The sequence below is a fragment of the Aphanomyces astaci genome (assembly GCF_000520075.1).
Source record: "Aphanomyces astaci strain APO3 unplaced genomic scaffold supercont1.15, whole genome shotgun sequence".
In the NCBI taxonomy this organism is placed as follows: Eukaryota; Oomycota; class Saprolegniomycetes; order Saprolegniales; family Verrucalvaceae; genus Aphanomyces; species Aphanomyces astaci.
Genome location: NW_009798278.1, coordinates 484,795 through 510,988, shown reverse-complemented (window position 1 = coordinate 510,988; position 26,194 = coordinate 484,795). Strand labels below are relative to the sequence as shown.

The 26,194-nt window shown below is 52.8% G+C and overlaps 4 protein-coding genes across 8 annotated transcripts; 2 read left to right on the top strand and 2 right to left on the bottom strand.

Annotated features, from left to right (window-relative positions):
* Positions 1–20: 20 nt before the first annotated feature.
* H257_07359 lies at positions 21–14,063 on the bottom strand. Of its 2 annotated transcripts, XM_009832850.1 has the most exons (20): positions 13,536–14,063; positions 12,508–13,484; positions 11,921–12,104; positions 11,151–11,573; positions 10,794–11,034; positions 8,877–10,364; positions 7,678–8,300; positions 5,759–7,590; positions 4,798–5,708; positions 4,190–4,468; positions 3,853–4,121; positions 3,385–3,493; positions 2,912–3,289; positions 2,378–2,802; positions 1,857–2,324; positions 1,470–1,679; positions 975–1,111; positions 858–911; positions 336–571; positions 21–270 (listed from the first exon to the last, which is right to left on the bottom strand). In XM_009832850.1, exons 1-20 carry the CDS (start codon positions 14,049–14,051, stop codon positions 56–58), a joined length of 9,975 nt encoding a protein of 3,324 aa, XP_009831152.1. In that variant the 5' UTR covers positions 14,052–14,063; the 3' UTR covers positions 21–55. The 2 variants fall into 2 exon arrangements, with proteins under 2 accessions (XP_009831152.1, XP_009831153.1); XM_009832851.1 differs by lacking the exons at positions 21–270; positions 336–571 and having other exon boundaries at positions 809–911.
* A 594-nt stretch (positions 14,064–14,657) lies between these two features.
* Positions 14,658–17,426, top strand: H257_07357. Of its 2 annotated transcripts, XM_009832847.1 has the most exons (6): positions 14,658–14,746; positions 14,799–14,906; positions 14,955–15,163; positions 15,209–15,453; positions 15,503–15,676; positions 16,187–17,426. In XM_009832847.1, the coding sequence occupies exons 1-6, from the start codon at positions 14,698–14,700 to the stop codon at positions 17,067–17,069; spliced, it is 1,668 nt and encodes a 555-aa protein (XP_009831149.1). In that variant the 5' UTR covers positions 14,658–14,697; the 3' UTR covers positions 17,070–17,426. The 2 variants fall into 2 exon arrangements, with proteins under 2 accessions (XP_009831149.1, XP_009831150.1); XM_009832848.1 differs by lacking the exon at positions 14,658–14,746 and having other exon boundaries at positions 14,752–14,906.
* On the bottom strand, positions 17,087–17,425 carry H257_07358 (hypothetical protein). Its single transcript, XM_009832849.1, has one exon. The coding sequence runs from the start codon at positions 17,411–17,413 to the stop codon at positions 17,117–17,119; it is 297 nt and encodes a 98-aa protein (XP_009831151.1). The 5' UTR covers positions 17,414–17,425; the 3' UTR covers positions 17,087–17,116.
* A 190-nt stretch (positions 17,427–17,616) lies between the features above and the next one.
* Positions 17,617–26,106, top strand: H257_07356 (hypothetical protein). 3 transcript variants are annotated; one of them, XM_009832845.1, is made up of 18 exons: positions 17,617–17,941; positions 17,993–18,055; positions 18,121–18,167; positions 18,236–18,392; positions 18,446–18,613; positions 18,679–18,925; positions 18,986–20,036; positions 20,093–20,446; positions 20,505–21,589; positions 21,650–21,822; positions 21,881–23,685; positions 23,743–24,064; positions 24,123–24,275; positions 24,331–24,491; positions 24,543–24,783; positions 24,842–25,642; positions 25,693–25,785; positions 25,833–26,106. In XM_009832845.1, the coding sequence occupies exons 1-18, from the start codon at positions 17,632–17,634 to the stop codon at positions 25,988–25,990; spliced, it is 7,389 nt and encodes a 2,462-aa protein (XP_009831147.1). In that variant the 5' UTR covers positions 17,617–17,631; the 3' UTR covers positions 25,991–26,106. The 3 variants fall into 3 exon arrangements, with proteins under 3 accessions (XP_009831147.1, XP_009831148.1, XP_009831146.1); XM_009832846.1 differs by having other exon boundaries at positions 25,693–26,106; XM_009832844.1 differs by having other exon boundaries at positions 17,617–18,055.
* The last annotated feature ends 88 nt before the right edge of the window (positions 26,107–26,194 follow it).

The window sequence follows — 26,194 nt, the reverse complement described above, 5'->3', positions numbered from 1 at the left end:
TGTCGTAAACCTGTGACACTTTATCCGTACGACATTTCGCATTTGTGACGTTATTCTATCTACACTTGTCTACAAAGTGCACATTCAGCTGCGACCGGTCAGTTTGGTTCAAACTCGTGGGCGTCATTTGCTGCAGCATGTAGTACACGGACAAGGCTTGGGTGGGCGGCAATGTGATCACTTGGGTGGGGACGGCCAAGTCGGCAATATCGCTGGGCTTGTGGTACAACACGATGGTTTCGGGGCTGCAATACGCCACGACGATCAAATCTATCTCGTGGAAACCCACACACAAAACAGTAAGGTCATATCGACACGCGAGGTACTGTACGTACCGTCGCTGAGCACTTCCCAAGAGATCGTGTACGTGACCGAATGATGGGGATGCAGGTGCACTTGCAGGCTCAACACGCGATGCTTGGTCACGAGTAGGCACCCGTGGCGCTCTGCCGACATGATGTGGCCGACGTAATCTTCATGCCGGGCCTGGACAATCCCGTACTTGATGTCTTCTCCCGACGCATGCACGTACGAGTATGACGTGAGCAAATGCGTGCGCGGGTCGATGTATCTACGGTTCTCGTTTTAATACTATAACTAGCATTGACATAATTTCTAGATAATAGTTGATCTCAATTATTTAAAAAAAGTATATTTTTCTTCAATAGTAGTAGTTCATGGAACAGCACCTTGAAATAATTATATATATACATAGATTTTTGATGAATATAGACAAAAATTCTCTAAAATATTAATGAAATCAAAGTCTATATAAAAAATATACTTATCAATCTATTTATATATAAAATATAGACAAACACATATGTACTCGAACGTTGAAAATCCATCCATCTTACCGTGGCGGTCGCATGCGCATGACATACGCTTGCGTGTCATGTTGGATCCCATCCCTACGACAAATATCTCAAGGATTTATATATTGTATACTAGCTAGCTAGCTCTTCGCAACCGACCTCAACGTCGTGGTGGTGTTGACGAACCCCTGCGTGAACCCCCGCAGCGGTTTCAGCACAAGTCCGAGCATGCCGGCCAACACTCCAGGCAAAATGCCACTCCAGCCCTGCACGTCGTACGAGTGCATGGGACTCACCTACCATAGGTACATGTGACAATTAGAATAACATCTATTGAATAAGGACCCTGTCGTAATCATTTTTAAAGTAAATACTGAATATTCAAAAATAGGAGAACATCTAGCCACTAAATATACCCCAGCTGTAACCATTGTTGCTGCGTGAATTAAAGCTGAAACTGGTGTAGGTCCTTCCATAGCATCAGGTAACCATATATGTAAAAAAACTTGAGCGGATTTTCCCATAGCACCAATAAAAATTAAAATACAAATTATATCAATAATAGACCAATAATAATTTAAAAAAATAAAAAAAAGTATAATTTTGTAAAATAGAAATTTTGGAGTTTGACAGGTAGCTACTGTATGTACCTACCACGACACCCGATGCGCCTTGGGCAATATCTTGGTAAAATGTCTTGGCAACGGGGTACCCCGTGTACGTGTCGATGCGATGGCATGCATCCGAGAGCCCCAAGAGCATGCTGCTGGCAATGCGAGTGTTGAAGTCCAAGATGGCGTACACAAAGGCTCGGAACAGCAACGACGTTCCTTTCACCAGGCCAAACCCAAACGCTTGCGGGCTCTACGGCCCAGCGAAATACCAATGAATACATGTATCCATCCATATTTCGCAGGAAATATCCTCGTTTTCGATATAGAAATGTATCAGTTCCCTTGAATATTTTTAAAATATATATTATGTTTCCAATACATATTAACCAATTTCATAATAGATCGAGTTTGATAATATTTTTCTTACCTCTTGCCACCCTCGCAGGGGCTCCCACACAAACGATTCGAGGCCCCCACGTAAATTATGCCACACCTTGACGGGGTTGCCCAATACATCGACCGACCCAAGCAACACGTACGCTTGGCGGTACGCTTCGTGCTGGTAATGCAAACTCATTTGGTTCAACATGGTTTCCCTCGGCACAAACATGTGCTGCCACCGAAGTGCGCGCCAGTGCAGCGGCGCATTGTGAATCTTGGTGAGGGTCTTGCCCGCAGCCTGGAGGATTTGCCGGACGCCGGCCACTTGCACGGCATTGGTGGTATATGTGTTACTACTGCTTGTGGTGGTGCTGCTGCTGCTCGTGGCAAAGCTCAGTGACGCCTGGATAGGCGCGAGTTCAAACTTTTCAAAGTACAATTTCTTGGACACGGTGGTTTCTCGGGGTACGCCCAGGAGGCCCACAATCGACGCATCAAAATCCCGCACACGGTCCTACAAACAAAAAATATTGACCAATCACACGACGCCACGTGGAGAATCAAGACCTCGCGCGTCGGCGCCGTGTTGTGCTGGACGTCCTCTGGACTGACAAACATGGCGGCAAGTTGGTTGATGAGCGTGCCATCGATGCGCCAGTGCATGGGCTGCAGCATCACGTTCACGTAGCGAAGGAACTCGATGCTTGTGTACGTTGTCTCGCGCACGATGGTTGCGTCGAGGGCGGGGGAGTCTGTAAAGTTGAGCAGCACGGGGTACCGCGTTGTGCGCACTTGGTTGTCGATTTGCATGGAGTGGACCGACACGTGCAGAGCCAGTTGGGCCATGTGCTCGGTCCACGTGGCCTGAAAAGCCACCGTGTTCCACGACACGTACACCAGTTCGCTCGGCTTGCTATCGACCAGTGACACACTTAGGCTGTGCAATTTCAACTGAAACTCCACCACGGGGCTCCCGACGTATTGCTGCCATCCTACCACGTTCATGAATGAATCGATCATATATATACGTAGAGGTGGCGTTCGCGCATCATCGACAAATGCCAATTATAAGTATCGTGGAGGTATAAACCAAATACCAACCTGCGGGCTCCTTCTTCCCCATGGGGGGCCTTGGAAACGGCGTCATGACGTCGGTTAGGCGCAATACCCGCGTGGGGCCGTCCGCGCGCACTTCGACGGCCAGCGACTTGGTCGGAAACGTGGCAATGTCGTCCATCGAGAAGACGCCGATGCGGATCGGTCGGCTGTTGTCGTCCGCTTGCGACGGCAGCATGTCCACGACCAGCAGGTGCGGCTTGAGTGGCTCGTCCCACGTGTACTCGCATGTTTGATGGGGCAGCAAAATGTCGGAAATGCGCACGCGAGACTGGTGTACGCGAATCGTTTCAAGCGAAAAGTTTTCAATGCGATACGGTGGCACGTTGGTCGAGCTGCGAAACACAATGCGGTATTGGGGTCCTACAGGATCGTCACTCGATGAGCAGCGTCACACACCACCGAATCATGATGATATATATAAATAATAATATGATATTGTGGCGATGGTTGGGTACCTTCTAGCTTGATGGATATGCGAATCAAGTATGTTGTGCGGTCCACAGTGTTGCGCAGTCGCAACGTCTGGTCCCCCGTCGTGTGCAAGTGAAGCGCGCCACTCCACACCTACAATCAACCCCCTGTTAGATTGAACGCATCTTTGTTCTTGTCAAGTAGTCGATTTGAAATTCCAGTGAGGGGGGTGCTCAATATCGAAAATGAACAGAAGAACCGAATTGGCAGATAATCAATCGATCGACCAATCAAAACCCAGAATCACTCACCAAAGTGGCCAATCAAATACACTCTCCGCCATTTTAACATTAAATTATTCGTGTGCGACTGAAATTAATGTGACATTGGACGTTTTTACATTCAAAAGCCAAAGAATCGATGGATACGTTGTTTGGCGACTCAACCAGCACTAAAGTCCAAATTTAGGGTAAAAGAAGTATAAATTTCCACTGACAACAGGATATGCATACCCATCCTGGCGCGGCAAACCGAATACGAATCGTGTTGCGATGATGGGCATGGGCAAAGTGCCAAGGCAGCTGCGCGTGGCGCTCCAACGTCGCCGACGTCGACGTGCTTTCGTCCATGAGAACGTCCAATGCGTGGTCGTCCAGGGCGTTGATGAGGAGGAAGCGCGGCACGAGTGTGAGCACTTGGGTGCGGTCGTACCATCCGTGGCCATGCTCCAGCACAAACCCCACCACGTACGTGTGCCCGTGGTCTCGCACCGTGCATTCGCCTACAATATATACATAAAAGGTTGTCACCAGTACATTATTTATTGATGTGAAATGACGGCAAACCAACCCGTGGCGCCGCTGATATGACACGAAATCACGTTCGACCATGCGGCACTTTTCCCTTTGAGTCGCAATTGCATCTTCAATATGCCGTGGCGTTGGTGGGTGTGGCATACGGCCAGGAGCGGCGCACTCGTCGACGCGATCGACACCTTCTTTGGAATCAAGTCCAAGAGGCCGCGGTTCGGAGGAATCGACGGCAAAAGCTGATGCTTTCGCTTCACGGCCGCTGGGGGCACCACCACGGACTCTGTGTCGGCCAACGACGCTTTAGGCATGGCTTGGCCTACGCCATACATATCCACATCATATACACATCGTTTCGATATATATATATATATATATATTGTTGTGTTTAAACTGGAGCGACATGGAGAATGAATCGACACAATCAAATATGTACACAAGAAACATCGGCAGAAAAATGGAGCCAATCCGATTGCAGGACACCATCACCGACATCGAATTAGTGTGTGATTCCAATTAGTGTGATACCAATCACCCCCGGACACTATTTTACATATAAAATCCAGTACAAAGAATCGATCGATGGATTTTGGCAATTCAGCACAAAGTCCAAAGTTTGGGTAAAGCACAATATATATATATATATACCGGCCGCAAACGGGTTGATGTGTTCCGTGCCGAGAAACGCAAGTTCGTGCTGGTATTCCAAGTCCAGCCCAGTTTGATTGAGGATCCAGTACGGGACAAACACAGAGACCTCCCACTGCGCCGCCTTGGACGTGTCGACATCGATCGTGACAAACAATACACTGTGGTTCATCGGGTCAAGCATGGAAATGGTGCCGGCCGCCAGCTCCGTCGACTGGCTCCACGAGAAGCCCTTGGTGCGAATTTCCAGCGTCAGGCCGTCGTGCTCGCTGCTATGGTACACACATTTCTCCCCCACATCCAATTTGCCCGATTCAAAGCGCCCCGGAGCTCGCGTGAGGCGGTATTCCATGGGGGTCGGCAGTGCATTGTGTAGCACGAGCGGGGCGCAAAACGACAGAACCCGACGCGTACTCGACCTGTCCGTCCACGTCGCATACAGCACGAACGAGGTGCCGCAGTGTACTACTTGAGCGTCCACCAGTGTCCACGTCTGCACCCCGTCCGGCTTGACGTACACGTGGGTGCCCCGAAACGACACGAGTGACATGGGCACGGCCAACGACTGCTGCGGCGCCAACGTGCAATGGTACGGCGGACGGGGTATGATGCCGCCGGTGGGGAAGATCAGCTGGACGTGCAACGGTGTCGCAGTTTTGTTGTCGAGGAGCCACGTGCTTTGGACAACGATCAGTTTGCATCCGTGCTGGACACTGATGTCGACCACACAGTCGACCGCGGACGACCCCACGACGGCCACAGACGATAGACGGTACACCCGCCTGCCCAGTTCCGACGTCGGAATCTCCAGTTGCTTGTATTCTGGGAACCGGAGGTGCAATGTCGTGGACGGTTGGAGCGGCAGGTCGAGGCCAGGACCCATCTCTTGCGGACCCGACGCTGTCCACACCCTACGCAACAACTGGTTCACATTGTTCAAGGGAAATATAGTTCGTCGTACTGAAAGGTCACACCGGTGTCGTTCTTGAGCACACACGACGCCAGTTCCTTTTCCAGCGTCATGCGCGTCAACAGCCGCATCGTGTCCAGCAGCGCGTGCGTGCAATTGAGTTTGACTTCGTCGACACTTTTCACTTCAATCTGCAGCGGCGTCGCACCCACCACTTGCCACCATTTCAAGTGCACAGTCATGGGCTCCACGGCCGGTTCCATGCTCAGCAGCCGATTGTTTAGGTACGTCGCATGGACATGCCATTTCCACGTCAACGAGCGCACGTGGGGTGTGTGAATCCACTCGAATTCATTCGGTTCAATGTCGAGGCAAAGCAGCGACGACGCTGCGGCGTGCCCCTCGACGCTCACTTGGATTGAAGGGAGGTCGATGCACACATGGCGCCACACGTGTACTGCGGATATAACATGGCCAGCGCCGCCGCCGTGCAAGTCGGAGTGCTTTCGGTCCTCCTCGGACAACTGGTGCAGCAACGAATACTGCAGACGGTCACTATTGTTGAGGGGGATTCCTTCTCCCGATGAGCTGGGGGGAAACACGTCGGCCTGTCGCAGCTGTCGTTTTAGGTCGTCCACGAGCGTCGTGAGCGTGGAAATCGAGTCTGAGATCGCATGCATGTCTTGCAAATGGACGCTCACAGAGACGGGGCTGCACTGGACGGACGTGTACAAGAGCGTGTCGGGCTCGTGGGTGTGGTACGGACGAAGGTTGTGTTGGAGGGCCGCATCGATGGGGAAGTGCGGTTGGTGGCGAAGGGTAATCTCCAACGGATGTAGGAGATTATTCGACCCGCCGCCGCCGTGGGGGGACGTAGTGTTCTTGACGAGCACATGCTGCAGCCGCACAAACAGCTGCGACGGGTCTTGCTTGAGTGCCAACTGCCCCGCCAGGACAAGCGACCCCAACTTGATCTGCACCAGTTTGCACGCCACTTCAAACTGCCACGACGTCGTCGGCACTGCCACCGATGGCGGGGCGTTGAGCACGTGGATGCTGGACGCGATGCTGTTGCTGCGACCCCGCTCCGTCCACTGGTACTCGGACTCTGTGTCGTCGTACACTGACGACGCCAATTCCGACGTGGCTGTTTGGTTTTGATGCCGGGTCAGCGTATGCTCGACATGCGACACGGTTTCGACCCCCACCACGACCACCCGTTCGATAAAGTCTGGGGCCACAACCAATTGGATCGCTTGGGCGTCGCACGACCACGAGTGGCTGTGTTTTGCGGTGTGGTGGCGGTATTGAAACGTGCAGCCTGGACTTACGATCGAGTGTTGGAGCTCCAGTTGGGCAATCGTCACGTCCACAGACGTAAGGTGGTGCGGGTCGTGCTTGGCAGTAGCTTGGATGCCGTGCACAGTGAACGTGGCCACGGGCGTCGTGTCGTGGGGAAGGAGCGCAAACATATCCAAGATCAACCCCCAGTGAGACGAGTGCGGGGCCTGATCATCATCGTCGTCGCCGTCGGCTTGCACGAGATTGTCGCCTGTCGTCCGCACGGTAAACAGGGAGACCCCGACGGCATCGCAAGTCACCGCCGCGTGCCAGGCCGCCTCCGATGTCGTGGTAAACTGGTGACGATGGGATGAGGATGCGACGACGGGGGTGTGATTGTATAGAGCTAATGGCATGAATCCTTGGAAATACAGTTCCACGAGCATCGCTGCGTGCACTTCACTGAGCTGAAAATGCAAGTCCGACACGTGCAGTCGCACATGCCGAGGGTGGTCCAGTGCAAAGTGCACATGCAGTGGCCGAATAAACTCAAAATCGTCGTGGAGCGACCGCAGCACCAACTTGTTTGTTTCCACACTGGTCTATATCCACCAAAGAATGCAATAATAAAGATATAAAACGATATGAATCCCCTCCTCTCTATATATCGAGACCAGAAACTTAAGTACCTTGAGCGGACTCCACGACGCCCGGATACGTCCGAGCTGCAGCACAACGCCGTGGGTGAGCTCCAACGATGCATGTTTGGCCGATTTGTGCAGTGGAATCACCAAGAACGGGTCATGCATGTCGACATCCAGAGTCCACTTGATCGTTGATGACGGCACATCGAGGGCCGCGGGGCGTGGAGGATCATTATGAACGGGCACGTCGTCAAACGTCAAGGCGGGGGAGAAGAACACGTCTCGAGCGGGGCCACGGGTGTGCTGCATATTTGGATTCCGCACGTGGTAATTCGCACCCAAGTGCTGCGACAGGGCAAATGGTTGCATAGGACGAAGCGACTGCGTCGGGTGACGAAGTAGGTCCATGAGCGGCCCTTCGCACACGTAATGCAACAGCTTGAGCAAGAACCTCGTAGACAAGACACACCGAACTTGCTCGACGTGGAGGTGGACATGTCCTTGGTCAGTGGTTTGGGTTAATGTTGCCGTAGCGAGGGAAGGAACCGCACTGTCTTGGGACGCAGCCAGCCCAACCACTTCTTGAAACAAGAACCGCTTGTCTTTTCGCTTCATGTGAAGTTGGTCAGACGACACGAGATCGATCACTTGGATGTTTCCCACGCGTCCTATACGCACACAAGGTTTATATATATATTGTGCTTTCGAGTGAAATTTCGTGTTGTGGCGTGGTTTCTCGTTGGAATTTAAATCGATTTGATTGGCTACCTCAGATGAGCTCAAAATTATTAGCCAATCAAAACCTTCTAAAAGAAATTCAACCAATCAGATCGATTGTGGATCGGTTTGGTCGGCGCGATTCGATTGCACCCCCTCCCCAAATTTGTATCAAATCGACAATATGTATGTATATATATATATATGTTGTATATAATGTCAAGTCGATTCGAAACTGGAGCAAGGTGTGCTGAATCGATCGAGCAGCACCAAATCGGCAGACATAATCGATCGACCAATCAAAACAGAAACATGAATCAACTAGCCAATCCAATCCTCGCTTCAACCATTCCACATCGAATTAGTGTATGACTGAGGGCGACACTTTTTACACACAAAAATCAGTAAGCAATCGAGCGATAGATTTGGTAACTCAGCCGAAAAATCCACATTTTGGCTGAAAGCAATATATATATATATATATACCGCCGTCATTGACAACGTAAAACAAGGTAAGTCAAACCAACCTGTGGCAGCTACAGATCCTTGGGCCAGTGTCACATCCAGACGGGCATCCAGCAGCGCCATGGACATCAACGGATCGTCCATGTGGTTGCTAAAGCAAATCGAGAGCGACCGCATGTGCACTTTGACGTTGTACACGTTTTCCGACACGGCAGTTTGCTCGTCTTGTTTGGCTTGATGGAGCAGCGCATGTCTTGCCTTTTCCAAATCCAGTCGGACAGATTCCGTCAGACTCATGGGCGGACCGCCGCCGTCGTGGGGACTCGACATGTCATCGTTCAAACTCAACGGCGGTATGAACGCTCCATCCTTGGGGTCCTCGATCGCCGTCGGGTGGACCAACGGGAGGACAAACGCCGCCAACGCTGCGATCCGGGATTGGTCGAATTGAACGTGCAAATGGCCAAACGTCACGTCCAGCTCGGTCGGGTCGTGCATTTCGCTCGTGAGGTTGATGTCCAGCAGGTCATCCGCAGACTCGACGGACGACGTCGGCGGCAACCGATGGGCCACCTTTTGCCGCCGCCCGCGCCGTCGCGCCGTCTTGGGTAGTAGCGACGTGTACGGCAACACTGGCTGCGTAGTTAACGAGAACAACACGTGGTGCATCGGGACAAAGTTGTCGGCATGATCGTCGACGGCGAGCGACCCCAAGCGAAGGCGCAGCGCTGTCGATAGTGTACGCTTGGCGAATCGCAGCTTGATGCCTTCCAGCACACACGTGACCCGTCCGGCGGCCGCGTCCTCGTCGGCCTTTTGAAAGTGCACTTGGACGATGGGAATCGTCACTGTGCACACGCATACCCGTCGGTCGAGTACTTTTTTGAGCCCTCGGACCGGGGCGGCCGTCGTGGGTGGATGGGGTCGGTCGGTTGTTGGCACCACGGCGGGGGGGGGAGGAGGAGGCACGACCACGAGTGGAATCACGGACGGGTCGGTCACGATGATGGAGCTGTGCGACGAAAGCAACCCCCCCGAGGGAAGCGACATGCTACGGCCGTCGTCCATGGCGGTGCCTTGTCCGTCGTTATCTCCGTATTCGACACTGAACCACGTGTCATCACTCATGACACTTTGTGTCTCGACTTCGCCCGTGGGGTTGCAAGCATCCCAAGGAGGCGGCGACGACGGGGGAAACCGCGGGGTGAGCAGGGCCGACGACGGACCCGTCGAGGCGGCACGAGTCGGGTCTTGGTGCTTGAATCGAGCGAGCACATTGGTCAAATGGCGATACTGCCCCATGGACACGTGCAGCGTGAGCGCCGGGAGGTCGACATGTAAGTAGAGCTGGTACAGCGTCGCATCTAGTGGCAGCACCGACTTTCGCATGGTGAAGTTGATGTGGAACGGGTCCACCAAACTGAACGGCGTCGTCGAGTGCATCAACAGTTCGGGCGAGTACGGCACCGACGGAGGCAGCAGCATCACGTTCAAATTGGTCATGGCGCACGTAAACTTGTCATAGAATTCCTCTTTCCACCGTGTCGCACCTGCCCAAGATGCTTAGTGTCAATTCGAATCGAATTGTGCTCAATGAACCACATCTCAGACAATATCGACCGATCAATCAAAACCCAGAACACTATTTTTCAAATGGCCAAAATCATACTCCTGCAACCTTCAAATAGTGTGATACATTTCACATCAAAAAATTGTATTCTGTATATTGTCGATTTGATACAAATATGGGGAGGGGGTGCAATCGAATAATCGCGCCGACCAAACCGAACCACAATCGATCTGATTGGTTGAATTTCATTGAGAAATGGGTTTTGATTGGCTAATAATTTTGAGCTCATCTGAGGTAGCCACTACACGAAATTTCACTCGAAAACACAATAACAAATCGACCGACGGATGTCATCACCATCCCAATTTAAACGCAAAAGAACCCAACCTCCTAAAGTAGTTGTACAAACCTTCGCCGGATTCTGCTTCGTCGGTCAATTGTTTGGAAAAGTTGGTGCTGTTGGTCATCATGACCGATGCCGCCGCCCGTTGGTGATGGCCACTCCCCACGGTGGTCGTGCTGATGCTCGTGATGTCGACGTTCAAGTTGCTTAATCGCTCCGTGCGGAAATGCACATGACCCAAGTCCAAAATGAGGCGGGCTCCTTGTAGCATTTCTCCGTCGGACGATGGCAAGATGATCACTGGCGCCTTGAATGAATCGAATATACACACACATGTCATGGAGTATGAAATGGATTTTGAGTGCTTTCATCACTTTTGGCAGGTTATTCGGCCATAGAAAGACATGTGTGTCGTTCACTAACCTGGATGCGCACGTCGACGACAATTGGAATGCGATGGGCCATCGCGTACTCGACCTTGGCTTCGGTTCGCGCCTTGACGTTGACAAACTCATTGAGCGCTTGCATTTCCATTTCGGCCCACAACCCCAAAGCCTCGGGGGCGGTCGAAAACGTGCTCAAGTGCGCCCAGCAGATGGCCGTGGGCGAGTAAATGACCTCCAGGGGCTCCATGAACAGCTTGAGCGTTTGCTGGTGCTGGCCGTTCTCGTACGAGAGCCGAAACACGGGCGCGACCATCGTGATCTCGACATTTAAATTGGACACGGGCACGCGCCGTTTGAGAATGCAGTACCCGTCCATACTCTCGTCATACAGCTCCACCGTCTGCAAACTCACTTCCATATTCATGTTCTCCCCCGATCTCTGGACAATATCCGTGTGCACCTTTCAACAGAATATCAGCGCCGGTAGATATATCCTGAAGTATATATATATATATTGTCAAGATATTCGATTCGAAATTGGAGAGTGGGATGCTCACAATCGAATGAGCAGAAAAACCAAATCGGCAGACAATCGATATACGACCAATCAAAACCCAGATCAATAATCAAGTAGCCAATCAAATTCACTCTTCGACCATTTCAACACTGAATTAGTACGTGACTGAAATTAGTGTGACACTGGCCGATCTTTACAAAAGTCAGTACAAAGTATAGATCGATTGATTTGGCAAAGAATCAGCACAAAAGTCCAAATTTTGGGTAAAAGGGTAATATATTGTGATGTACCTGGGCGAACAATGCCATGAAAAACGTCTGCGGGTTGTACCGTCGAGTGTATTGGCTGGATGTCCGGAGGTACTTTGTGTCAGGGTCATTGAGCAGAGCAATGGATCCTTGGTTCAGCTGGATCGAGATCACCGAAAACTCTGTCGACGATGTCGAAGGAACCGATTTCTCCGTCGGGTCATACCTGCCAGAAATATGTAAACATTATTATCCATATAACGAACTAATAACATGCCCATTTTTGCCCAATTAATAATATATATCAAAAGGTTTTCAAAGTCATTCAAACAATTTGGTTGTCACCTATTTTGACTGTCTGGATGAAAAAATAGATTTGGAAACAAACTCAGGTACGTCTTTTCTATTTTGGACAAAAACACGCGATATTGGACATTTGGCAAAATATCAAATTCTCCACATTTTGGACCCAGACAGAGAATTTTTGACTTTATGCCGATTGTAAGAAATTGTCAAAATATCGAAGATTTTGGTCAGATTTTCACCCTAAGTAAACAAATATATCCAAAAATTCAATCAAGTTCAACGCATACATGTCAAAAGTTCTCGCTATTTGGTTCGACACATACCCTAGAATGCGATACAGTTCTTGTCGTTCGAGTTCTTGGCCAGACTCTTGAGCTTCTTTCACAGACGAGTAGTCCAATCCGGTCCACTTGACCAGGTTCCACAATGAATACGAGGACGACACGGCCGCCGCCGCCGTCGTCGTCGTCGTCGTACTTGCTGCATGATGTTGCTTCAACTCGACGTCCGCCAAGTACCGAAACAGCAACACATCTTCGACACTGCGTCTCGATTCGATGGCGTCCACTTGCAACTGCAGCGCGACGGCTTGTGCATCGCCTAGGAAATGCTCGGGCATGGCCGCGAGCTGCAGCCGCTGCCAGAGCGCCACGTACTGGAGCCGATCGTCGCGCCGGTCCTTCATGTACCCCCACGACCACCCCGTGCGCTTGTTGGCGACGTCGCTTTGGATGCATTGGATGGCGTAGAGCCACCACGCCCGCGGGGCTTCAAATACAGACACGAGCGGGCGAAAGCGGTGGTACTTGTCGTACATTTGCGCTTGGTGGGGGGTTTTCAGGGCCGAGAGGAGGAACAGCAGGTCGCAGTACTGCGATTCTTCTAGCTGAAGGGCCACTTCGTCGATCAGCACTTGTAGTTCGAGCGTAGGCACGGTCGGGTAGTGGCTGTCGTGGGCGGCCGTAGGATCTCGCTTCGTCTTGAGGTGGGCGGACGCGTTCACGGGCTTGAGGATGAAATGATGCTTGTCTGGAAAGTCGCTTCGAGGTGTGAGTTGCTGGGGCCGCGCCACATCCAGACGCATGGGAATCGTGCGAGAGAATGCATCCGTGAACTGCTCGAGGGAGCAGGAAGTGCCGTCGAAGAACGGGTCGCCGTGCAGCGCGCAGTCGGGGTTGAGGTACATGCTCAAGTGGTTCAGTTCAAACGACTTGTAAATCATCGGCTCTTTCGAAGACGTCGAGTCGACGTACGTGGGCTGCCAGTTGGAGTTGGTCGACTGCGCATGCAGCGATTCCATCTACAACTTGAACGTGTCGAGAAAGAACATGCATGGTGAGGTCGCGTTTACCGTGAGTCCAAATGTAAACGGATGGTCCCCGCTCGTGGCGTCCTGGAATCGAATGTGGATGCGACGGATGTGGAATTCCAAGTTGTCCAAAATCTTGGTTCGCAAACGAAGGAGAAAACTGTCGTCGACGGACCCGCCGCCTTGGTCGGTCTCGAGTTTCTGCATGTACAGCTCTTCGATCAGCTTCTTCTTGAGGATCTGTTCCATTTCTGCAGTCGGCGGCACCACGTCCTCGCGATTCACGTTGCGCAACAAGATGTACACATCGTCGATTGTCACCAGCACCGAGTCGTACACGAGACGATTCCAGGGGATTTTGATCGTGACCTGCCCCAGCACGCCGCGCACGACCGCAACTCCCAAGGTGGGATAGATCTTGCGCTGCAGTTCCAAGTGCTGGAGGACAACATAACCGCTCCACACGCCGACGTTTACCTTGTCATGCCGAAAGCAACTGGGCTCGACGTAGTTGCCCAGTAGCTGCGTGAGCAGTCCGGTCACCTGCCGCTCAAACATGTTGCAAAGTCGATGCGATGAACACTTGAATTTCATTAAAGTGCGTGCCGGTTAAATTCGATTCAAACTACCTTACGAAAACAGGTAACCCAGCTAAGTTCGATTTCCAGAAAGGCTGACATTACAGTATTTGACGTATGCCGTTTCACCATGGATGTCGAATGTCCTCTGCTACTTCTCACTCATGTACCGATTGCTGTTATCCTCCAAGTACATAGTAGTTCTTGACAGCCGCGCCGCTTCCATGCAGTAGCACAAAGCAGCAGCCCTGTCTTGGATGCGTGGTCATCGCTCACGTGTTGGTTACCTGTAGTCGCTGCTGAGAAAATTATCCTACACACAACTCGTTTGAACCGAGCCCGCGCTCAACCATTCGTTCATGAGGCCATACATGTCGTGAACAGACTGATCCAGGTGCTAGCGTAGCGTCGACTTACTTTATGCGGCTGGAGCATCGTCACGCGTTCCTGTGGTTGGTTGCTAAGGCTGTCGGTAACAGTAGCGCGAAATGCAGCTCGGTGATTGGTGGATGGGAACAATAAGGTTTGCATACTGCCGTGTGATTGGTCCGTTGGATGTGATTGGTGGACACCTCGAATACAGAATCAACAACTCCATACATATCGTTGAGCCAGTCGCCATCATCATGGACCTCCCTGCCGCCTCCAAGTTTGGACAAAAGCTCGCGCATACAGGTTCAGTTGACGGTGACGAGATGGATGGCTCACGAGGATCTCTCTTGCGTAGACAAGCATGTGCGTGACAAGGCCGTGAAAAGCTTGACGCAGTACCTTGTGAAGAAGAAGGAATGGTCGGATTTGGACTTGGACAAGATCTGGAAGGCGCTGTTCTACTGTGTGTCCATGACCCCCCTATAATACCGTCGTCTCATGACCTTTCTAGGCATGTGGATGAGTGACAAACCCAAGATCCAGAACGAACTCGCCGAGAACTTGTCGCAATTGATGCATGCGTTCCCAGACTCGTCGTTGAAGATGCGCTTCCTCCACAGTTTTTTCAAGACGATTCACCGTGAATGGCACGGCATTGACGGCCTTCGTCTGGACAAGTTTTACTCGCTCATTCGTAAGATTCTGTACCAGAGCTTCCAGGTAACTACCAAAATGCTCCTTCCCGTGTGTCTAACCACGTCGCAGTTCCTTCAATCGGAATGGGACCAAGCCCAAGTGTTTTCCACCCACATGTCCAGCGAAATCCTCAGCAAACTGCCCAACGGCCTCCGCTTGCACTTGTGCGACGTGTACGTCCAAGAGCTGTTCAAGTCGATTGGCGCGACCGTGCCATCTGAAAACCTTGTCATGTTGCTCGAGCCGTTCTTCACGCTCATCAGCACCGAAACCGACAGAATCGTGACCAAACGTGTCAACGACATGGTGTTCCAGTACGTCCAACTATAATGCAAAAAGGACTCAGTACGTGGTGGGTGGTAGGGTCCTCCTGACCGAGTTCCAGTTTCAAGACACGTTGAAGGAAGTCGACGCCGTCGCGACGACCGATTCGGAAGACAACGAGGACGACAACGACCCCGCTGCACAGGCCAAGGTGTTTGGCGCTGCGAAGTTGGCCGAGGTGCAGCATCGTATCTTCGACTTGGCTGCTGCTGCGTAAGACTTATGACATATGTGTACATAGGATACTGTGTTATTGTCCGTGATTCTGCCCAAATTTGAATATCATATGTGGTTGGCCAAATCAATCATCGATCAATTGTTTTGTACTGGCTGTTGTATGTAAAACGTGTGACTGTCTGTGCCTTCACACTATTTGTAAAGTCATTTACACATTAAGAATCGACGGTGTATTTGATTGGTCGGCTTGATTCGTGTTGGGGGTTTTGATTGGTCGATCGATTGTCTGTCGATTTAGGTTGTTCTCATTGTATTGTGCTTTCGAGTGAAATTTCGTGTTGTGGCGTGGTTTCTCGTTGAAATTTAAATCGATTTGATTGGCTACCTCAGAAAAATTATTAGCCAATCAAAACCCATTTCTCAATGAAATTCAACCCATCAGATCGATTGTGGATCGGTTTGGTCGGCGCGATTCGATTGCACCCCTCCCCAAATTTGTGTCAAATCGACAATATTCAAATGATCAATATGTTGTTTGGCTTGTAGCGAGACTCAAGACCGCAACCGCAATATTTTGTACAGTATTTATTCGGCGTTGTATGCTGCGACCAAGGTGGACTCGGCCAAGAAGGACCGCAAGCGTCTTGCCTCGACTGAAGCTGATGGCGAAGGAGCGTCGTCCTCGTCGTCAAAGAAGAAGAAGCGACGGAAGAACAAGGGCACGGCAGCAGCCGATGTTGCCGACCCGATGGTGGCTTCCCCCCAAAAGGAGGTGAAAGAGGACGCGTCCCCAACGAAATCCCCCCAAAAGTCCCAAAAGCCCCAAAAGAAGCATGACCCGTCCCCTCAAAAACCAATCAAAGCGGTCGAACCCCCCTCAAAAGACGAACAGGTGCCCAAAAAAGAGGAAATTTCCCTCCAAAAGGGTGCACGCAAAGGGCACCTTCCCACCGAGACGAAGAAGGCAACGACGAAAAACGTAACTGCTGACGTGGCCCCCAAGAAGGGCGGCAAGGCCCCGACGACCCAGAAGGAACAGGCTGCTGCGTACCCTCGATGCACGAGCTGCGGTGGCTTTGGCAAGGGACTTGTCCCTGTGAACAAGAGCATGTGCGGCCACTGCGAGCGCCGCTCCAAGCAAGAAGCCAAGGCCAAGGCCGTGACGGACAAGAAGCGAAAGGCCTCCTCTGTCGTGGCGGAAACCGCCGACGTGGACGCGTCCAAGAAGGTTCGATTTGGCACGAACAAGGCGCTGCCGTACGAGCTATCGATGAAGCGCATGAAGAAGTCGGTGGAGAAGGAACTGGTCAAGCCGGCGACGGGCAAGGGCGTGCTCAAGGTCAAGGAGATTGTCGCCACGGCCACAAGCAACGTCAAGAAGAACACGACGCTGAACGTGAAACGAGCGCGCGCGGCGGATTTTTTCTAAGTGTGCCATGATAATATACGACTACAAACAACGTGTGGGTGGGTGTCTTATGGGTTAATGCTGGCGGGCCGATCGGGGTGGTTCTGGCCAAACGGGTCCTTGTCCATGTCCACAGACCAACTCTGCGCGTTCGGGTCCAATGCCACATACTGGTTGAGCTGTTGAATGCCCTTGATCGCAATGTTGATCTTCTCCTTGATCTTGGCGGGGTCTGTGAGGGCCTTGTTCTCGTGGAACTCGAGCTTGATGTCTTGGACTAGCTGCTTTTGCTTGATGCTGGGAAACTTATTGGCAAGCTGCAGCACGCGGCGATAGATCTGCGGCACGGTCGGCGACGATGACATGACCAGTGACCGGATTTTGAAAAACTGTGATGATAAACTGTAAAACCAAGACGTCCGGATACGGTGCGAAATTATCCGAAACGGTTGTGTGGAAGCCGCCAATGAAATCGCTGGCGATTCAAACTTCGACCAATCAAAACCGTTGAATGTCGATCTATTTGAATTCAACAATTTTTCTGCAAAAGGTCACATTTTCGAATTCCGTCAGTCCGTGAGAGATGGGCCCGGCGCCGTCATCGCTGCGTGTCCACGGAGAATTCCGCAAGTACATCCGTCAATGGAACATATTGGACGTCATGGTGGCCCGCATGAAGTACAAGCTGCTCACGCTGCGGTATTGCATCAACATGGAGCAGCTCTCGAGAATCCTGGGACGGCAATTGCCCGACCCTCTTGTCGCGCTGATCTTTAAAGTGTTTGCACCGAAAAGCATTCGCGTGTCGCCAGCAGTTCCTGTCGTTGATGCCTTGGAGGTCTTTGTCGGTCTCATCTTGGTCTGTCAAGCAACGTTACCTCAAAGAATTGCCTGTATGTATCGCGGAATCCGTCGTTCCACGCAACTGACACCTTCAAGCATAGTCATGTTTGATCTCGCCGACGTTCAAGGAAAAGGCCAACTGAGCAGCAGTGAATTGTCTATACGTACGTGACCATTCAATACACACGACTCGTTGCGTCTGTCAACTCATCATGTCAATCTACCCCAGTTCTCGGTGGCGTTGCCCGCAGCATCGTCAAGATGACGTCGCCACCGGTAGTAGTACTACTCCATGCACTTCTTGACAATTCAACCCAAACAACTTTGCATTCGTGATGATTTAGTTTGCCGTGAATATGCCAGACACGGCGCAACAGATTGCCATATCGAGCATCTCCACTCAAGCCAAGCGTGTGGATGGCATTGACAAAGCATCGTTTTGCACGTGGGCGTTGAACAACATGCTCTTGTCTTCGTATCTCCGCGCCTGCACGGGGCAAGGTGCGGCGCGCCCTGGGTCCGTTCCTCTCGTCGAACTTCTCATTTTCGACTAGACCTGCCGCGCATGTACATTGGACTTGAGAAGACCAACACCTTTCTCGGGTACGTCGAGTTTGATTCGTTGCCGCAGATGAAGGCGACGTCGGTGGACGGATTGCGCAAGCTGGCGGCGGCGCAGCTGTCCGTGGTACTACCCCCAGAATTCGCCTTCCTGTCTCACGGTACAACAAGACCTGCCCCACGGCCCATGGCTTTCACCACCATCCATTCATTCGTCGTGTCGTAGGTCGACGCGTGGCCAAATTCAACGAACCCAACGTCAAAGCGTGGAGTTTGATCCCATTTGCCCTTCTCGGCACACCTGGCATGCATCTCGACGACCCATCGTATCGTGGCAAAGCAACGCCCGACGTACCCCACCCAAACGACCGCCCCGCTCAGATGTTTCAGTTTCGCCATCACGACCACATTGTCGAATCGTACTCGGTGCATGTCCAAACCATCCAGCCCGTGAGTAAACACCACCACTTCCGGTACAGACGCCTCGTGGCCATGTACAGAAAAAAATAAAATATGTGACGACGTTCTTGTAGGCTGCGACGATGTTGCGTGTACTGGCGCCCGAGTCAGTATTGGTGTGGCGACTGGTTACTCGACCAATCTCGCCTTGCGTCGACGTCGCGCGCTCGACTTTGCCATCGATTGAAAAAGCAACTGCGATTACCTATGCGTGGAATGGTGGTCAAGGACGTACATGGACGCATCGTGTCCAACAACCCACGGCTATCGCATGTTCAGTCCAAGCTGCGTCTCTTGGCGCTGGAAACCCAGCTGGCGTCCGCCGCTGCCCCTTCGGCCGATGTGCAGGGCTCGGCGATGATTGTCGATCTGCTGGAAGATCAAGACTCTAACCACCAGAACATACCAACATCCGGCCGCCATCGTTCACGACTCGTGAAAAGCAAGGTGAAGCACACTAAGGCAAAGTGGCACGTCGTGGATGGCCACGCGACGCTGCCCAATGCGTGGTCCAGTACAACCACAACCCTGGCATTGGAAAGCGACCAGGTGCAGAGTTTCCCCGTGGTGTGGATTCGGTCCCTGGCCGAGACATCGTCGCCGCTGGACGACATGGACATCTCGCACAAGAACGCGACGGATTTACTGCACGCGATCGTCCAAACGCTGGCGGACAAACGAGCGATCAACGTGCCCGATGTGCTCGGTCGCACGATGCTGCATCATGCCGCCGTGTACGGCCACTACCGCCTTCTGGACGTCCTCCTCGCCGAGCACGCGCTCGTGAATGTCGGCGACGCACAGCGCAACACCCCCCTCCACGTCGCAGCGAGTCGCTGTCGATTGAAAGAAGTCAGCGCGTTGCTCACGAACGGCGCGTCCACGACAGCATTGAATGTCCACCACCAACTGCCTCTGCTCTTGGCGTTGTATGCCGCCCACCGCCAGCGCCACAAGGTCAAGTCCAACGATGTGCTCACCAAGTACACTGTGATTGAGCAGGTGGTGGATCTGCTGTGGGATCGCACGCCAGCGCAATGGTGGCATGTCCCGGATGCATACGGCGTGACCATGTTTGATCTGGAGCAGTCGATTTTCGGCGACATATTCCAAGCCGCCCGCGCGGTACCGTTCGATTTCGACCACATCTAACATGTTGTTTGTGTTGATGGTGTATGTAGGGTCTTGTGCCGCGGATCCAACACTTGATCGAGTCGAGAAAAGTGTCAGACATCAACACTCCCATGTCGGTGCTGCAGCGAACGGCGCTGCATGAAGCGTGTGAGCGGGGCCGGTACAACGCATGCGACTACTTGATTCGCCATGGCGCCGATGTGTTTGCCACAGACCTGCGTGGGTCCACGCCACTCCACGTGGCCGCTCGCCGTGGATTTGACAAAATCGTCGAGCTGGTCGTGCATCAGTACCCGAAATCCACGCTCTTGCAAGACATCAACGGCAAAACAGCACTTCATTTGGCCATCGAAGCATCCAAGTCAAGTGTGGCGTTGTACCTGATCCATCGCATGTCCAACGTACATCCTCAATCCTATGTGGTTTCTTTGAAGGATCATGATATGAAACAAATGGTAGGTGCACATCCAAGACGCCTTTGGGTACACCCCGCTGCATGTGGCTTGTTTGATGGGCAAGCAGGACGTGGCCTCGGCGCTCTTGGCCGCGGGGGCCAGTCCAGCCACGAATCGACTGTTGATACCTACACTCCCCACGGACGCCCCCAAGAACCGGTTGAAGTCGCCCCACTTGCTCGGGTTGTATTGGAAACGCCACATGGGCACAACCATCATGATTGAGCACAGTGCCGAATGTTTGCTTCGAGGGTGGGCCGTCCAGTTGTTTACGCCCCACTCGGCAGCGTACTTTGAACTGTTCAAGCTGTTGCTGCACACACCCGGAGGATGGTCGGTCTTGTCCACCGACTGCCAGAACCAGCCCATGGCGCATCACCTCGTGGCGCGGCTCGCAGACAACTCCAGTGTGGTTGTGCAATGCCTGGATGAACTCGCGAAAGCGCAACTGCTGTCGATCAACAACTTGGACCCCCAAGGCAACACCCTCCTCCTCCAAGAATGCAAACGAGTATGTCGAACGAATCACCAGTCGCTCGCGGTAGTTCGATGCCTGCTTCACTACGGCGCCAACCAGAACTTGCCCAACAACGCCCGCGAGTCCCCGCTACTGTGTGCCGCCTTTTATGGCCATGACGCGCTGCTGGAGCTGCTGCTGGACACGGTTCCGCCAGACTTTGCCTCGAAAAGTGCACAGGTCGCCAACTCGCCCCTCCACTTGGCGTGCCTTGGGGGCCACCTCACGACAATTCAAATTCTGCTCGCGAGTGGAGCGGTGCTGAATGCCTGTGCTGAAGAATCTCCACTCTGTTATGGGATTCGATCTGGCAAACCCGACGTGGTGCAGCTTTTACTCCACCGTGGCGCAGACGTCAACGTGTGGTGCCCGCTGTCACGTTCCGTTGGCATGTTTGGCCACCAAAGTCGACTGCGTGAACCGATGGACATGGGGTCCCCGTTGACATTGCTGTTGCATCTCGTGTCCACTCGAGTGTTTCAATCTCCAACGTACGACATGCCACCGACCCAGCCGGAACTCCTCGCCGAAAACCAGCACATGTACTTGTCCAAGGAAGAATTTGCCCACCGGTAGCTAATGATACCTACTACTACTAGTACTCTTGTTGTCAAGTTTTCACACGTGTATAGGGAAATATGGCGAACTTGGCAAACCATCGGCAACATGCTGGGCACGAAACTGCAGGACGTGGACGCAGCCGTCAAAGTGCATGTGTATGCTTCAGACATTGCCAAAGCGTGCGAATTGGGGTTTTGGGCACTTGCGAGTCAACTCTTGGCCGCGCGACATATTCCTTTTCCCCGTACACTGTCACATTTTCATCTACGATTCAACACTAGTGAGTCGTAACAACCATGTAGGCGTATGCGACGACGTCGACGTCAAAGAAGCCATCCACTACGCCGCCGCCGCCGGCCAGACCGCGATCGTCTCCGCCCTCATCGCAAGCGGAGTCAACCCGAACGTCAAAGTCAAGCATGTGACAAGGCCGCTGGGAATAGCCCGCCGTGTGCAGCCAGCCAAGTTTGCAGTTGGGCCCTTGTATTTCGCATACTCCCGGGGCCAGTTGGTCACCGCCGCCAAGTTGCACTTGCTGGGCAGCTCGGTTGAGAGTCTGCCGAGATTGCGCCGTGCGATCGTGCTTGACGGGGGTCTCAATGGCTGGATGAAGCTGCAATACGTGGTCGGGAGACGCCTTGACAGCCAGCAGTTCAGCCAACACGTCAGCATGGTGCGGCAGCTGGAATTCGCCACGCGTGTGCAGTGGACGCTGGTGCACGTGGCGTGTCAGCGGGGCTCCCTGGACCTGCTGCAATTGTACGTCAAAGCTGGCATGTCACTTCACGACATCACGCCCAACCACGGCCATACGCCGTTGACGCTGGCCATCCAGTACGAGCACTTGACGTTGGCGCAGTGGATTTGCAACAACCATGCCGCCGCAGTGCAAGTCAAAGCCCCTCACTTGCCCCTTGCGACAGCGTGCGGACTACCCGCTCAGTCTGACGTAAAACGTCCGCTTGTCCGTCAACTGTTGCACCAGAACCTCGTCGCAGTTTCCGACATGGGTGGGGACGGCCATACTGCTCTCGACCGTGCTGCGCTCGTTGGGGACTCTGTCGTGGTGGACCAGCTGCTTAGCGAAGCGCATGCCAAGCCCACAGTGCGCACCGTCGTCGCGGCGCTCAACGGCCACTGCGACGACGTTGTCCAGCGAATCACAACGTCGTGGCACAGCATGGAAGGAGCCACGTTTGACCACCTGTTGCGCATTTTCATCCTCGCGTCGTCGCAGAGCCAGTGGCCGTTGCTACTGCATCTGTTGACATTGTCGGATTCTGCAGTGGATCCTGTGGCCACGTGGATTCGACGGGCGGCGTCGTGTTGTTTGATTTTGCACCGAGCGGCTGCCGCCAACCAAACGAACGTGGTGAAGCGGCTGCTTGGGCAAGGCGTGCCGGCCGATTTGGTCGTGGTGGAAATACCTGGTACAAAGTCCCCTCTCTGGTACGCTTCGATCCACGGAGCCCTGAATTCGTTTTTGGCGCTGGCGTTGCACTTGCCCCATCATCAGTCGTGTCTTCCAGCGATCTTGCAACATCGAGCCCATCATACGTGGACGCTGAACTGCTTGTCGTTGCCACTGCACTCGATCGACATGACCGACGTGGTTCGAATCGGGGGCTACGAAACGTGCACGTGGCGGAACCTGTCTGGGTTTTCGTGCTACCAAGCTGAATCGACCAAACCATTGCGTATCATCCACCGCTGCATCCAGTACTGGATTGCCCATTTGCAGCACCAGCCTCTGAATCAAGACAACCAAACGCTGCTGCACTTGGCAGCGAAAGCAGGAGACATTCCAACCATTCACGCGCTGGTCCAAGCTGGAGCGGCCCTGGACGTGGTCAATAACCACATGCAATCGCCTGCGATGGTGGTCGCGCAACGCTGTGACGCCACAGGAACTAAAGTCCTAGAGTACCTGTGGCCGTTGTTGTCGGACGAACAGAAGGCGAAAACCTGCCAAGCGTGCACGCAAAGCAGCCCTATCAACCTCGCGACATTAAGCTGGTGTTTGCAAGAAACCAAGTTCTTCAAAGGCATGCACTACGCCCCAGCCATTCTGTCTGGCCAGGCTCGAGCTGTCGACCTCTTGCTTGCAGTACGCTCTTTCATGGATGGCATTTCGTTAACCTTCGTTCAATGCAAAATTGTGTAGGCGAGTATTCCCCTCGAGTTTACAGCGTGGCCAAACCTCGTGTTGGTTCTTCAATCGCGTCAAGGCAAACACTGTCAAGGCCTGATGACGTCGTTGCTGGCCGTGCTGGACGTATCCGTTTCATTGCCAGTGGTGGCCAGCATCGTGGTTGCTGCTGCCAGCTTTCATTGGTGGCACATTGTACTTCATTTGCTGCAGCTGTTTAGTATCCCACTGACAAAAGCGCTCAATCAAAATGACAGCTCCAAACGTCGTCGGTCGGTTCTCCATCTTGCCGTCATATGTGGCCAGCATCATGTCGTACAGCATCTGTTGCAGCAAGGTAGATCATACCAACAAGTACCACCTGACGCGTATTGAAATCGTATATGTATGTGTAGGATCGAAGATAACGACTGACAGCAAAGGACAAACTCCCCTGCACTTGATTGCCTGGATTGGGGACTTGGGGCTGTTCCAGGTATTCACTCGATGCGTACCGGCCGACCAACTCGTCGCTGCTCTCAATGTCAAGGATTCCACAGAGCATACTGGTAGTGTTCTACGATCGTGTTTTACTCGTATGTCTCTAACAGGTCCCATCTCAAGCGCTTCACGTGGCTGCCATTCGAGGTCATTTGGCCATCTTGGAAGCATTTCAAGCCGCCGGAGCGAGCGCTGAACTGCGCACGGCCAAGGGGTGGACGGCGGCATTGCTCGCTGCCAAATACAACCAGTTGCATATTGTCATGAAGTTTGTGTTGCAAAAAGTACGTGGTGCCTTGGTGGTGGAGCTACCTGTGTGACTATTCGTGTCGTAGCCGGCTGCCGTGTTACTGGAAACTCTGCAAGGCGAATCCATCACGGTCGTCGCTGCCAAATACGGCGCGTTTCGCGTAGTCAGTTGGCTCGTCTTGACGCTCAATATGACCCCCCCAGACATGCAAGCGCTTGTGTCGATGGATGGTCGAACACTGGTCCACTACGCCGCTTTGTACAGCCAGCTGTCGTTCTTGACCACCCATAGCTGCTTGAACCAAACCATCAACACCAAGGATTCATGTATTGCACTTCATCTCATGTTATGATGGGTGTACACTGACAGTTGTGTCTGGGATAGACGGGTGTCTGCCGCTGCACTATGCGCTCATGCAAGGTCGAGTGGAAGTGGTTCAATACCTGTGCTGGAACGGCAGCCACGTCCACGGCGCCATCCAGAGCCCGTTGTTGAGCTCCGATTCGTTTGACATTGCCATGCTCTTGGGGTGGTCGCCTCTTCCTGGCTGGTTTTCCCACCTCTTGACGTCCAACGCTGGGCAATCGGCACGACAGCCGCCCACTAGTGCGACGCGCCATTTGAATCTCCGCACGTGGCCATTTCCGTCGACGTCGCTTTTGGAGTTTGCCGCTGCCTCTGGCCTCATGACCACCGTCTCGTACGTGCTGAGCATCTTGCGGTACATGCCCATGCTGTGCGCGGGAACGTTGGAAGTCCGCCAGCGCATTTTCATGACGGCGGTGGCTCGGAATCACGTCGACGTGGTGGACATTCTGTTGACGTCCGACATTGTCCACACGATTGAAGACCCTCTCGACCACACCCAAGTGCAATCCCAGTACTTTGGGGACTTCATTGACATTGCCATTCAGCAATCCGCCCATCGCGGCCTCGAAGCCATGACGTTGTGTCTGCTGCGCCATTGGAAGGGGGTGGGGCTGACCCGTGCCCCTGCTGGGACCGACGTTGTGCCCTCGTGTTTTGACTTTGCCTTTCAGTTTGCCGTGGTGCTCCAACACGCGTGTATCTATGGCCACCTCGATTTGATCCGCTATTTGGTCGTCCGAGGGGGAGCTACCATCTTGGGCTACCGCGTGGACGAAGGCCCGGCGTTGGTGTACGCCTTTGCGTTTGGGCAGCTTGGTACGACATATATCTTGTTTGATCTGGTTGACGGATTCATCTATCTGTAGATGCAGTGCGGGTGTTGATGCAACTCGGCGCTGAAATCAGTGCGCTGGATACGTACCACGCCCCGTCCCTCAAGCGCTGGTTCGAATACAAGGGTACGTCCTTGTTTGTGTGTGGACGCTTCACCTACGTACGCGAGTAGAACCAAGTATGGTGCAAATTGAATGGCAAGTTGCCAGTCCGATTCTACGACGACGAAGACCAAGTTTCTGTGGGCCAGTCGAGCAATACGAAGTTCTGGAGCGCTTGCCCAAAGACATGCTGGAAACCATTGTGAAAGCCTCGATAGGAAGCGTATAATACTTGCCCAAGCATGCTGCCAGTAGTGAAATCGACGAGATAACGGTCCGACCTTTGAACACAGTCGAGTCTATTGATAATAAATCGTACTGCAAAGCACTTGGCTTGCATCCTGGTTTCCTATGGGGGTTCGAAGTAGTATAACGTTATCTGCGAAATGACATGTGTCACCTTTCGTTATGGTGGATTGGTAGGCACCAGTAG